This window comes from Xiphophorus maculatus, chromosome 3 (assembly GCF_002775205.1).
Source record: "Xiphophorus maculatus strain JP 163 A chromosome 3, X_maculatus-5.0-male, whole genome shotgun sequence".
Classification (NCBI taxonomy): domain Eukaryota; kingdom Metazoa; phylum Chordata; class Actinopteri; order Cyprinodontiformes; family Poeciliidae; genus Xiphophorus; species Xiphophorus maculatus.
This window is the reverse complement of record NC_036445.1, coordinates 16,701,431-16,713,770: the sequence shown is the minus strand read 5'-3', so window position 1 is coordinate 16,713,770 and position 12,340 is coordinate 16,701,431. Positions and strand designations below refer to the sequence as shown.

The following is a 12,340-nucleotide window of genomic DNA, read 5'->3' as shown; positions in this document are numbered from 1 at the left end:
TTGAGTTCTCTCCGAGGTGGATAGCGCTTGTTCAACAACGCGGCCAAAACTACATTACCCAGAAAGCCTAGCGATAACCAGGAAGTGCGCCTCGGGTTTCCGTGGTCACCCTGAGTTCTGTTCGCCGTTTGTTTCCTGCTACAGAGAAGAGCGGCGTCGAGACTGACCGGGAAGGCTGAACAACACCACCTCCTCCAATAACCACGACATACAATGAAACTGTTCGCAATATCTCCATCTCTGGATATCCGTTTCGCCGCTGTTATATTGCTGGTAAGCGTCTTTTTTTTTTTTTTTTTTTTTTACAGCCAGGGACAGTACGGTCACTAACAGATGGAGCTAATGTTAGCTAAATCCTGCTCGCTGGTCAACTGTACTCTCGTTAAAAGCTTGAATTCATGTTACAATATAAGAGGCGTGTTTATTAAAATTTAAAATGTGGTGATAAAGTTGAAATTTTGATCAATTTTGCTGAATGAGCAATAGAATAGTTAGTAGTAGGTGCTACCTACTGTTATCTATTAATTACAGTGAAGTCATTGCTAATTGCTAGCACGCTTTTTGAAGCTTATTGGTTGCCCTACTGTTTGGACGGGATAAGCATTTGTTGTTGTTTTACTGCACAAAGTTATTGTCGTACTTTTTCGGTCGCTATATATGTGTCTTTGAATGATGCTCGCCGGTTGGTAAATTCCTCTGTTGTGGCTCATTCTCATTGGCCGACAACCCGGAACTAAAGGGAAGCTTAGTTTGGCCCTGAAATGAAAACTTCTCTCTGAGCTGCAGAGACCTATGGTTTGATGGGTTTAACCACGGCGAATGTGGCAGTTTGTGGGTCTGCAGGTGTCATATAGCATTCTGTGAAGTCAGAAGCGATCAGCAATGAAATTACGTAGTTTTGAAATAAGTTATTGTCAATTAGTTGTAGCAGTTTTGCAACTTGTGGCTCCTAATAACATGAATATTAAATGATACAGAAATGGGGAGATCATTTTATTATAAAGGCATCCGGAATGCACGTTTTCTAAGTTATTTATGCTTTGTGCTATATCTCCATTGAATTTTAAAAATGACACTAATGGGGGGAAAAAAAATCGCCCTTCCTGCCTTTTATTTCAGTTAGCTGCAAAATGATTAATTTGACTTTGTAGATTATCCATTATTATGTGTATTGTTTTTCCGAATTGAATATTCTAACTGGAAGCCTGCATGTCTCAAAACCTGAAAGAATTTTGTTGTAAATGTTATTAGTTCTAAAGTTTAAACATAAAAATAAATTGACTTTGGTTCTTTAGTTTAATTAAAAAACGGGTCTAAATCTGCTCTAAGCAGAGTAACACTTTGATTTTAACAAGCTATTATTAGCTGGCTAATTAACCTGCACTGAGCTGATTTACAGACATTCTGCAGGCCTTTTCTAGTTTTACGAAAGAGTAAGAGGTGGAATATTCAGATACACAAATAACTTTTTCTTGTAAGACAAGAAAAATATAGGTGTTTTATGTATTGTTTTTTCTTTCTCAATTAACTGATTAGCAGTTTGCAGCAGCAGGTGGGGGAGATACATTAATATATGCTCTTGACAGCTAAAGAAACCCTGAGCTCACCGACCCATTTCTCTGACATCCAATTATAATGGATGTCAGAGCTGTAGGAACAATATGACAAAAGCTGTAGGAACAATATGACAAAAAATTATAGTGATTTTGAAACTGCAACTTTTTACAACCTTGGTCTGCTTTCATACCCATCAAGAACCTGTGGGTAGATCATAGAAACCAGATTAGATATTAATTATTAGCACAGGAGTAATTCAAGTCTTCCTTTTATACATTGACTTATGGAAATGACAGTGGTATTCCCACCTGTTTGTTTATGAATATATTTATCCAGCTCTAAATGCAGTAGTGTTCTTCTCACATCCTGGTTAAAGCGGATCTTTAGTTATCTTGGATCACACCTCATACATTAAGTATATTTTTAAAGTCTTGACATGTCATAGAACTTTTTACTAAAGCGGATATGACAGTGAGCAGCATTATATACTTGAAATGAACTGAAAAAAGGAACTAGGTGGAAAGGAAAAAAATTTGTAAAAGTGTGATATTGCAAAGGTGACACAACTGTGGTGTGTTTTTCTTCTGCACACTTTTGCTCTTTTGACCTTTACCTTCATTATCACCAAAAGATTTAGGGTTTAGAAATACAGTCATTCATACATAAATAACGATAATTAACATAGTTCTGTTCCCACCCAATATACAACCTTGACATGACTTATCTTTAATATGTAGTGTAGCATTAGATGCATACTTTGCTACTTATAAAAAGCTAAAGTTTTGACCTGCATTTACTTATGGACAAGCAGTGAAAACATTTTTGACATGAATGTAAGCACTGTAGTGCATAGTAGCCATATAAAGCACATTTTTGCATAATTGACATAGTAGCTGCTGTTAAGGTTAAGCCCTGGGAGTGGCATTCTGTTTATTGTTTTTCCAAGTTGAATATTCTAATTAGAAGCCTGCATGTCTCAAAACCTGAACTTCTGGTTTAAATATATCAGGGCTTGTTTTAAAGGTAGATAAGAGACATTAATGTCAAAAGGTAGGCTGCTATTATAGAATGTCTCTTTTATTTGTGGCCAAACATTGCTTTGCTCAGGAGCGCTAAAAAGTCTGCACACACTACCCCATAAAGTAATTTAAAATATTAGTTTGAAAGTTTTGCCAATTTATTATCAATAAAGCAAGAAAATCCCAGGTTAATAAGTAGAGTATACTGTACATAGTCTTTGCTTTGTCAGTTAAAATAATATTTTTAAACAGAAATGTCCGGCTTCTTAAAAGTATGGAGGCAGTCAGCCAATGGTTCTGCTGTTTTCAAGAAACCCAGGGTGCAGTGATAGCAGTCTTCAGATTATCTGCACTGTTGGGTCAGGTGTCTCTCATCTTCCTCCTGATGATACTCCTTAGATTCTGTATGGGATTCTGGTCAGCCCAGTTTGCTAGCCAGTCAGTAACATCATGGTCCCTGATCCAGCTTTGTTTTTTTTTTTGTTTTTTTACTTTTGCCAGTGTGAGCAGGTGCTATGGCCTGTTACAAAATTAAACCACCATCTTGATAAAGCTTGTCAGCAGATGGAGGCATGAAGTGCTCTATCATTTCCTGGTATAAAGCTGTGGTGTGTGGACTTCAGAGAGCTCAGTGGCAGCCCCAATCATCATTAAATGTGGCAAGTTCAAGTACAATGCATTCTGATGTTATTCCTCCTCATTCTGGAACCTTGATTTCTAAATGAAATGCAGACTTTACTTGTATCTGTAAAAACTTTAGACTTCTGAAGAGCAGTCCTGATTTCTCCTTTGCCCAGTAAGACACTTTGTAGCTTTCTGCAGGTTTTGCCTGAGTACAGTGGCCTTGATGTGCTGACTCCAGCTTTAGTCCACTACTTGCAAAGCTCTCCCAAATTCTTGAATTGATTTTCTTGACAATATATATATATACATATTTTAAAAGTTGTACCTATAAAATGACAATTTGTCAAATGGCATTTGAGTGACTCTTAGGATATGAGAGACAAAAGATTTGGTCAGATGAAACAAAGATTGAAGTCTTTGTCCTGAATGCCAGGCGTCATGTTTTCAGGTACATCTCATCACCTGGTGAGCAGTGAAGTATGGTGGTGGCCCCATCACACTGTGGGATGTTCTCAGGCAGCAGGAAGCAGGACACTAGTTTGAACTGCAACAATTCACAGAGACATGGCAATAACCTGCTGCAGAGTACAGTTTACCTCAGACTGGGGTGAAAGTTCATTTTCCAACAGGACAACGCACACAGCAAGCATTAAAAAGGAGTGGCTTCTGAAGAAGTTTGTAAATGTCATGGAGTGAGCCAGCCAGAGCCAGACTTTTACCTGATCGATCCTCGCTTTAGAAGAATAAAAATGTCTGCATCGACATTCTCCATCCAACCTGATGGAGTTTAAGAGGTCCAGCAAAGGCTAATGGTAGAAGATGCTCAAAAATAGGTGCCATGGTTGCAGCATCACACTAGGAAGGCCTGAGTCTGTATTTGCTTGCAGAGGTAGTAATTTCCTGCTGCATTATAACAAAAGGTGAAGCTCTGTGAATGTTTTCCCCATTCAGTGTGGGTAACAATCTGTTATCAATCCAGAGTCGCGAATGCTACCGTTTCTGATTTACTTTGTGGGAAGTTCTGTTTGTTTGACCCACACATATGCATCGTTTTTCTTTTTTTCTGCTGTGTTCATGCACTCAGTTTTAATTGATGATGTTTCTGATTCAACTGTAGGTGATGGGCCTCTCTACTCCGGGGAAAGCAGAAATCATCAGTCTGGACTCATCCAACATCGATGATGTCCTGAGTAAGAAATTACATTTGATGTACATAGATGAAACAAGCTTGACATTTTGCTCCATTATATTTAGATGACTATCACTTTTGTGTTTATTTCTGAAATAAATATCTAGTTTTGGATTAAAACATTTTTAAACAACCTGTCTTTCTTTTTATCTAGCTGTAGACAAGGCAGATAAATGTTGGTATGACAGGAAAGAAAACATTCTCACTTCCTACACTGCCATTTAATGTTATATTCGAGTTTTTTGTAATATCGACTTTTGCACTTGCTCTCCTCCTATTTTTTTATTTATTTTTTTTTTACCCCTCCAGGGGGTCTTTTGTGGGCTCTAGTGTCCCTTATATGAAAGTAGGCTGACAGGAGAGGAGGGAAGACATGCGGGAAATATTGCCAGGTCCGGGAATCGAACCCGCGACGGCCGCGTTGAGGACTCAAGGCCTCCAAACATGGGTCGCGCTATCCCCTACCACACCTCGGCACGCCCCTCTCCTACTATTTTTGGCTCGGTGTATAATAATATATAGAAACTAAAAATTGTCATATTTCTATAAATATATGTTCGTGTTGCAATAACAAAATACTTAGCTTATTTAAAAGGCTTTGATTGTGAATATACATATTTTTAAGGGGACAAGACTACAGTAAAATCTCCTTATTGTGTTATAATTGTTGATCCAGCCAAACCATTAATGTCATAAAATAACTTCCTTTGTTAACACAACGAAAACATTGTAAAATAACTCTATAGTCTCAAACGCTCCAATTAGGGAGCTTTTGAGCAAGGTTGCAATGAAGTTTTCTGTTAACAATCAGAGTTAAAAATTTTATAGCCAATTGGAAAGTTTGCTATAGTTTACAGGTAGATAGTTTACAAGTGGTATTTAAATGTGCCATCTCTGCATGTCCAGCCATGAAAATTTCTGCAGAAGCGTAAACAAGAATCGGCTAGTCTGAAAAACAGCAATACTGATTGGATAAACTGATCGGAATAAAGTTAAGCGAGGCTTATACATCATAAATAAAGTTTATTAGGTCAGATTTTGTTGTTCATGTAATAGTAAGATGCTGCTGTCATTATATTGAAAAAATAAATAAATAAATTCATAGTGGGGCAGTCTATTCTGCTCTTCTGTAATAATAAACCTTTATTTATGTATTGATTTTGTGCCTTTCTTGCAGATAATGCTGGGGTAGCATTAGTCAACTTTTACGCTGACTGGTAAGTATTTCTTTTTTCTTTTATGATACTTTTTGATATTTTTGTATTATTTAAGTTGCATTTAAATTGAGTTTTTGCAAAACTTTACATCTTCCTGCCCTAAATAGAAAATAGTTCTTCTAGCTTTACCACTTGATTTATTTTATTACCTTTTAACATTTTTTTTTTACAAAGTTGTGCAAAGTGAACAAAAATCTAAACTTTCTGCAGGTGTAGATTTAGTCAAATGCTCCATCCAATCTTTGAGGAGGCGTCTAACATCGTGCGGGACGAGTTCCCTGATACCAAGCAGGTGGTGTTTGCTCGGGTCGACTGTGACCAACATTGTGAGTAATATTTTCCTTACCTGCTATTTTGTGTGTTCTCTAACTTTGTTCAAGATGTTACTAAAAATACAACTTGCAACGTTCCTGTGAGAAGCACATTACCGGTAATTGTTAAAGTGAATGCTGCACCAGCGTAGAACACATTTAATGTAAAGAATGGGTTTTGTTAGAACGGAATAAGTTAAATATTTTAAACTTTGTGAAATTGTGAAAATATTTTGAATAATATTGGTTGTATGTTTTTGAGCTGTCTTCTTGATGGCCAAGTGTTTTGTCGGAGACTCGCCATAGGTTATTAGGTTATTATAGAGTTTCTGCTCAGTGTTAAAAAGCCTTAAACTGAAAAATCTTAAATTTAGGTGTTAAAAAAGTCCTGAATTTGTCCAGATTTACCAAAACTGGTCTGAAATTATGTTAAGTCTTAAACTTAGATGATTATTTAATTGTTTCTTTCCCCGATGTACAATTTTTTTTATTTATTCTGTCTTTAATTTGTTTTGCTTAGAATTACAGACAGCATTTATTTGGTATGGTTGTTGTGGTTCAGTCTGAGGAATTTTGGTGTCTTAAGCTGCAACCCCTTTAACTGTCTTTTGGACCTTTGTTTATGCAAATAAAATCAAAAGATTTTGTTACAATATATAATATTATAAATTGATTATTACTAAGTACTCATTTAAACGTAAGTTATTTAATTTTCATTAAGTTGGTCCTAAATTTTAGTCATAAAGGGCCTAAAAAGTTCTCAGAAAGTCTTGAGAAATCACTGAAACTTGCAGAAATTTTGCTTTTAGAACTCCATCTGTGAATATCTGGATTTAAAGCGTAGCTGGTTTTGATATGCGATGAATTGTATTGAAGAAACCACTTGTGTTAAGTGTGATTTTAAAAACGAGGTGTTTGTCCTTTATTTATGGAAACTATTGTTTGAGTTGCAACAACTCTGTCCTGGTCTTGTTGCTGAAAATGTGTTATATAAAAAAAAATACCTTTTAATTTTTTAAAAGGTAATTTTAAAACTAAAACTGATATGTTTTACCTTTGGTAAAGTAAGGTTTTTATTTTTGTATGAACAGTAGTCTTTATTTGACAGTTCAAAGTAGTCATAACCATCACTAAAAAGTACCACTGTTTCTCAATACTACAGTATTACTGCAGAAAACTTCACATAAAAGTCATTAAAATGACCTTAATTCTTAAAAAATGCAGTTTAGTCAGATAGAAGGGAGATCTCGTTGAGCTGAGTTGGCAAGTAGGTGTGAAGTGACATCTGGAGACGGCAGCACTGCATCATAACCAAGATGCTCACTGACTGCATGATGTCAGCTTCATTAAGACACAAATGAAGACTTTGCAGCTCTTCTGTAATGCCATTTGACTGCTATAACCTAATAAATGTATGTTATTCATTCAAGAAAAAAATATTTAACTAGAAGCTCAACCTCATATAAACTTTGCATATTCAAAAAGTATCTTAAACATGTAATAAATAAAAAATATAATTTTTGTCTCAGTTTGGTTGCAAGTTTTATCTAAAATGTAAAAACGTATTTGCGTTTGTTTGCTGATCTGCTGTTTTTATTATAGGTTTAATCATTTTATATTGTTTGACTATATGCTCAAAGAAATTCAACAAACTTTATGTGGGAAGGGAAAGAGGCGCACATCTATACTCTATATTTGATGCACATGTTCACACAGAGATGCCCATCACACCAGAGCTCACACACGTAAGCTGCCAGCTTCAGCCTTTTGAGATAAAGCAAATTAAAGAGAATTATTGATGACCTGCAAACTGTTTGAAGACTAATGACAAAACTGCTGCATCCTGTGAAGACTGGAGGCTTAGAGACGCCCCGCAGAGAGATTGACACCTGCCACACAAGCACACACACACTCATTCAGTGCGCGCAGCGCGAATATTTACTCCTGGCGGGGGGGCTGCTTTCATGTGGGAGATCAGAGCTGGGAGCTGACTGAGGGCTGGGCTTTCAGACTCTGGTTTAACTGCTGTCTCTGTCACCACTCCGCTCTTCATCTCCATGTGGTTGTTTTTTCTCTCTGCATCTCGCTCTTCATCAGTTCATTTGCCTAACTCCTCCTATTCCCCCGTGTGTAGCCGACATAGCTCAGCGCTACCGCATCACCAAGTATCCGACGCTGAAGTTGTTCCGCAACGGGATGATGATGAAGAGGGAGTACAGGGGTCAGAGGTCGGTTACTGCCATCGCTGACTTTATCCGCCAGCAGCAGGTCGACCCTGTGAAGGAGATACACTCAATGGAGGAGGTCAATACTATAGATGTGAGTGCCAAAAGCATTATGTCTAATTACATATAAACATTTGTGACTGAATTAAATCGCACAGGGTCATCATTTAACACTTTACACTTTAACTCAACAGAGAAGCAAAAGAAACATTATCGGATACTTTGAACAAAAGGACTCTGATAACTACCGCACATATGAAAAAGTTGCCAACATCCTCAGAGACGACTGCACCTTCTCCGCTGCGTTTGGGTGAGCTCACCGCCATTTTTACAGCTGCACAGTTTCTCACTGAATGTTTACTCATATGTTTGTTCTTGACCTCTGTCCATCCAGGGCTGTGTCGGCGTCTCAGCGCTTCAGCGGAGACAGCGTCCTCTACAAGCCCGTGGGCGAGGGCGCCCCTGACCTGGTCTACCTCGGCTCCCTCACCAACTTTGACCTGACGTACACTTGGGCACAGGACAAGTGTGTGCCTCTAGTTCGGGAGATCACCTTTGAAAATGGGGAGGTTTGTTTACCTCGTTTTTCTGTTGAATATTTTATAGAAATAATTCATGTTGGCACTTGTTCTGATAAATATGCACTCATGTATCAGGTTACACCAAAATCTGTCCTGAAAGGGAAATCAGGCGTCCATTTAGTTGTTGAACCATACACTGATTCTTTTCGTGGGCGTATGTGTGATTTCCAGGAGCTGACCGAAGAAGGACTTCCCTTCCTCATTTTGTTCCATCTTAAAGAAGACTCTGAAAGTTTAGAAAAGTTCCAGAATGAAGTAACTCGACAGCTCATCAGTGAGAAAGGTAGGCAGCATTTAGAAGATGTTACCAGTTTAGATTTTAATCAGTCACAACTTCCTGTACACAAAGATGGTGTTTGTGAAATGTTTGCGTCTCCGTCAGGATCTATAAACTTCCTTCATGCGGACTGCGATAAGTTCCGCCACCCTCTGCTCCACATTCAGAAAACTCCGGCTGACTGTCCCGTCATTGCCATAGACTCGTTCAGGCACATGTATGTCTTTCCTGATTTCAAAGACCTCACGTAAGTATTTGAGTCATTTCAAATAATACAAAAGTTTCTTGCATTTCACTCCATCCTGAACTCTTATTTCAAAGATCAGAAGAAATTATCAAATGTTTTTATTTTGCGAGAAATTAGAAATCAATTTTTATATGATTTTCAGCTTGAGTGGCATTTGCTTTTTATCTCAGTTGTATGTCTTTAATCACAAAAGTTGTTTGCCACCGGGTTGAGGAGATACAAATAGAAGTTTACACCTTCAACTCATTATGTTTTCAATTATCTGCAGTTGCACTGGATACTGACCTCAGTTCTGTTCAGAGATCTTTGTCTGGATCAGCATCTGTGCATCCAATCAAACTCAAAAATCCAATATGTCTGCAGCTCAGGCCGAAGCGTAGTGAAAGTTGCAAATGAAAACAATTTATTTGCACTTCTGAGAATTGACATCCTATTAAAGCATTGTACTTACCAACCTCTAGTTAATCCTAACCCTGACAATTAGCAAATTTCACTGTTTTTCTAACGCCCTGAACTCTTGTGTGTGTTTGCGTGTGTGTGTGTGTGTGATCATAACTCCCAACTTCTGAGGCAAAGTGAGTTGAGCGAGGTTTGCATAAAAAGCTTCAAATGTAATCTTGTGTTTTTAGTTTTTTAAGATATGAGTCAAAAAACTCTGTTTTACAGCATCTCCTCCCGCTCACCAATGGTGTGACATCACTTCTTCTTTTAATGTGAATAATCAAAAACCGAATAATATTTTTATTGGATTTCTTAAAAAAATGTGTATGGACAGGCCGGAGCTTTCCAAAAACTGGAGGTTTGAGATCAATCAAAACTTTCTGGTTGGTGCATCTCTAATATAAGTTAATGAAATTTGGCTTAAATGGTACTCGTAATTGTTAAATAAATCTTGTTTTATATGCAGAGGGAAACATTCCTTTGAATAGTTCTGATTGATGATGAGTTGTGTGATGCATCATTCACCTGCGCGTGTAATTGTTTATAATGAGATCTGTTCATGAGCAAATGAATTTTGTCTAAAACACACACACACACACACACAAAGTGCTGAACAGCAGATAAATGCCACACCTCCTAAAATCTGTCCTTTATGAATGGGCCAGGACACCGGAGCTAATGTGACATGATTTGGCACGTGCAATAAGTGCTAAACTAATCCAGTCTAATCTAATTTAATCTTATTTATTCTGCTCCCCAACGCACCCCCACAATCAGGCTCTGATCAGATAGACAGTAGCCTGGAGGACTTTACTAGCTCCTTCACAACCTAATTACATCACATCAGCACTGCATGTGATGCACACAGCCTGTAATTACATTAGCACACAGTATGTTATATATACATGTTTGTTTATGTGTGTCCTGATGTGTCACACTGGTGAGTTTGATGTGGCACCAGCACACGAGCCCCCCCCCCCCCCCCCCCCCTCATCACTCGGATCAAATCATAAACCAGATTAGATTTCTTTTCATGCTTCAACAGGACTCATCGGCTGTTTCGTCTCATGGCGTCTCTTCTCGCCAACCAACTTCGTAGCTTCAGCGTGTCGCTGTTGGATATGTGTGGAAAAATAATCTTAAGAATGGAGAAATTGTTTTATTTCCAGACTACATTCCTTATTTTTCAAGGGTGGACTGATTTTATGCGTCTCTCTCACCACAATTTAATAATTCAATCAGGGCAAAACTATGACTTTTAAATTAAAATCTGCTTATATAAGTATTAGATGCATCACAAAGTGATTGTATTTCCCAAGCCTTTTGGTTTCCTTGTGTTTTTATGGTAAAGAGAGCCACATCTACTCATTGATTTATGCTCTAAGCTACACTGTAGTGCACAAAAATCTGATTTTAACTGCTGTACTAAAACTTGGCTAAATACAGCAAGTGTTTTGAAATGAAGACTGATCAAGATCCCGTTTTTATTGCTGAGCATAGACAAAATATTTATTCAGTGTTCCTCATTTAAACCCAAAGTAATAAGCACACTGGTTGCTTTTAAGTTAATTAGAAAATGTTGCAAAAACCTTTTGAATCTTTGGATTTACAATCTGTTTCCTCTAAGAAAAAAAAAGGATGATTTTATTTAAAATAGTTCATGCTTAGTATATTGTTCAGTAGGTAAAAAAAAACTGCAATATTAGTGGTGATTAGTTTTTAAAAATGATATTTTTCTGCTCACAATAATTACTTTATGACAAAACTTTATATTTATTCTTTAAAGATGGGTCAAAGAGATTTGGAAACAGGATTTAGGGAAATATGAATCTTTGACTTCATACCGATAGTAAATGAGTTCCATTAAGCACATTTTGTTGAAGGTTTGTTTCATTTTATTAAATTTTTTCCCCTCAGTATTCCTGCAAAGCTAAAACAGTTTGTTTTGGATCTTCACTCCGGAAAGCTTCACAGAGAGTTTCACCACGGTCCTGACCCCACAGACAGCACACCTGGACAGGTCGGCCATTGGTTTCTCCACAGGAAACCCACTTTTATTTTGAAATGCTGCCCTTTTAGTTCAATCTGACTATTGTTCTCAGGAGGCGGAGAAAGAGGTGGCCAGCAGTCCTCCAGAGAGCTCGTTCCAGAAGCTGGCACCAAGCGAGACCCGCTACACCATCCTCAGACGGGACCGTGACGAGCTGTGACCTAAGCAGCCCTGCAGGGATCCTGAGACTCAATGCCACGCCCCGGGGTCAGGGAGGGGTCAGGGTTGGGACAGGCCAGCGGGACAGACGAGTAACACCCAACACCCTTACTGGAAAAATGGAGAAGGAGGACGACAAAAAGAAGAACAAGGAGAGAGCGGTCCATAACATAATGTTGGAGTAGCCTATATTTTCATAACTCTTTGTCATGCAATTTTTATTTTGATTTAGGAGAACGGGGGGATGAAGAAGAAAACGTGTGTGCAAGGGTCTGGGGCATTTAGGACATGAGAAGTTTACTTTTATTTCTTTGGAGGTTGTAAATATGTTTGTGCTACGTTGGAATCACAATGTTGGTCTAAATTAAATGCAGAGTTTTCTTTATTTTATGTAGTCTTTTTGTCATTACGCTGTTTTTCTGCCCTGAGCATCAAACCGTGTC

General features: G+C 37.9%; 1 protein-coding gene across 1 annotated transcript; it reads left to right on the top strand.

Moving 5' to 3' along the window:
• The first annotated feature begins 112 nt into the window (after nt 1-112).
• On the top strand, nt 113-12,282 carry erp44 (endoplasmic reticulum protein 44). Its single transcript, XM_005810571.3, has 11 exons — nt 113-273; nt 4,318-4,390; nt 5,567-5,606; nt 5,817-5,932; nt 8,052-8,236; nt 8,337-8,452; nt 8,537-8,711; nt 8,895-9,006; nt 9,106-9,247; nt 11,606-11,708; nt 11,791-12,282. The coding sequence occupies exons 1-11, from the start codon at nt 214-216 to the stop codon at nt 11,896-11,898; spliced, it is 1,230 nt and encodes a 409-aa protein (XP_005810628.2). The 5' UTR covers nt 113-213; the 3' UTR covers nt 11,899-12,282.
• The last annotated feature ends 58 nt before the right edge of the window (nt 12,283-12,340 follow it).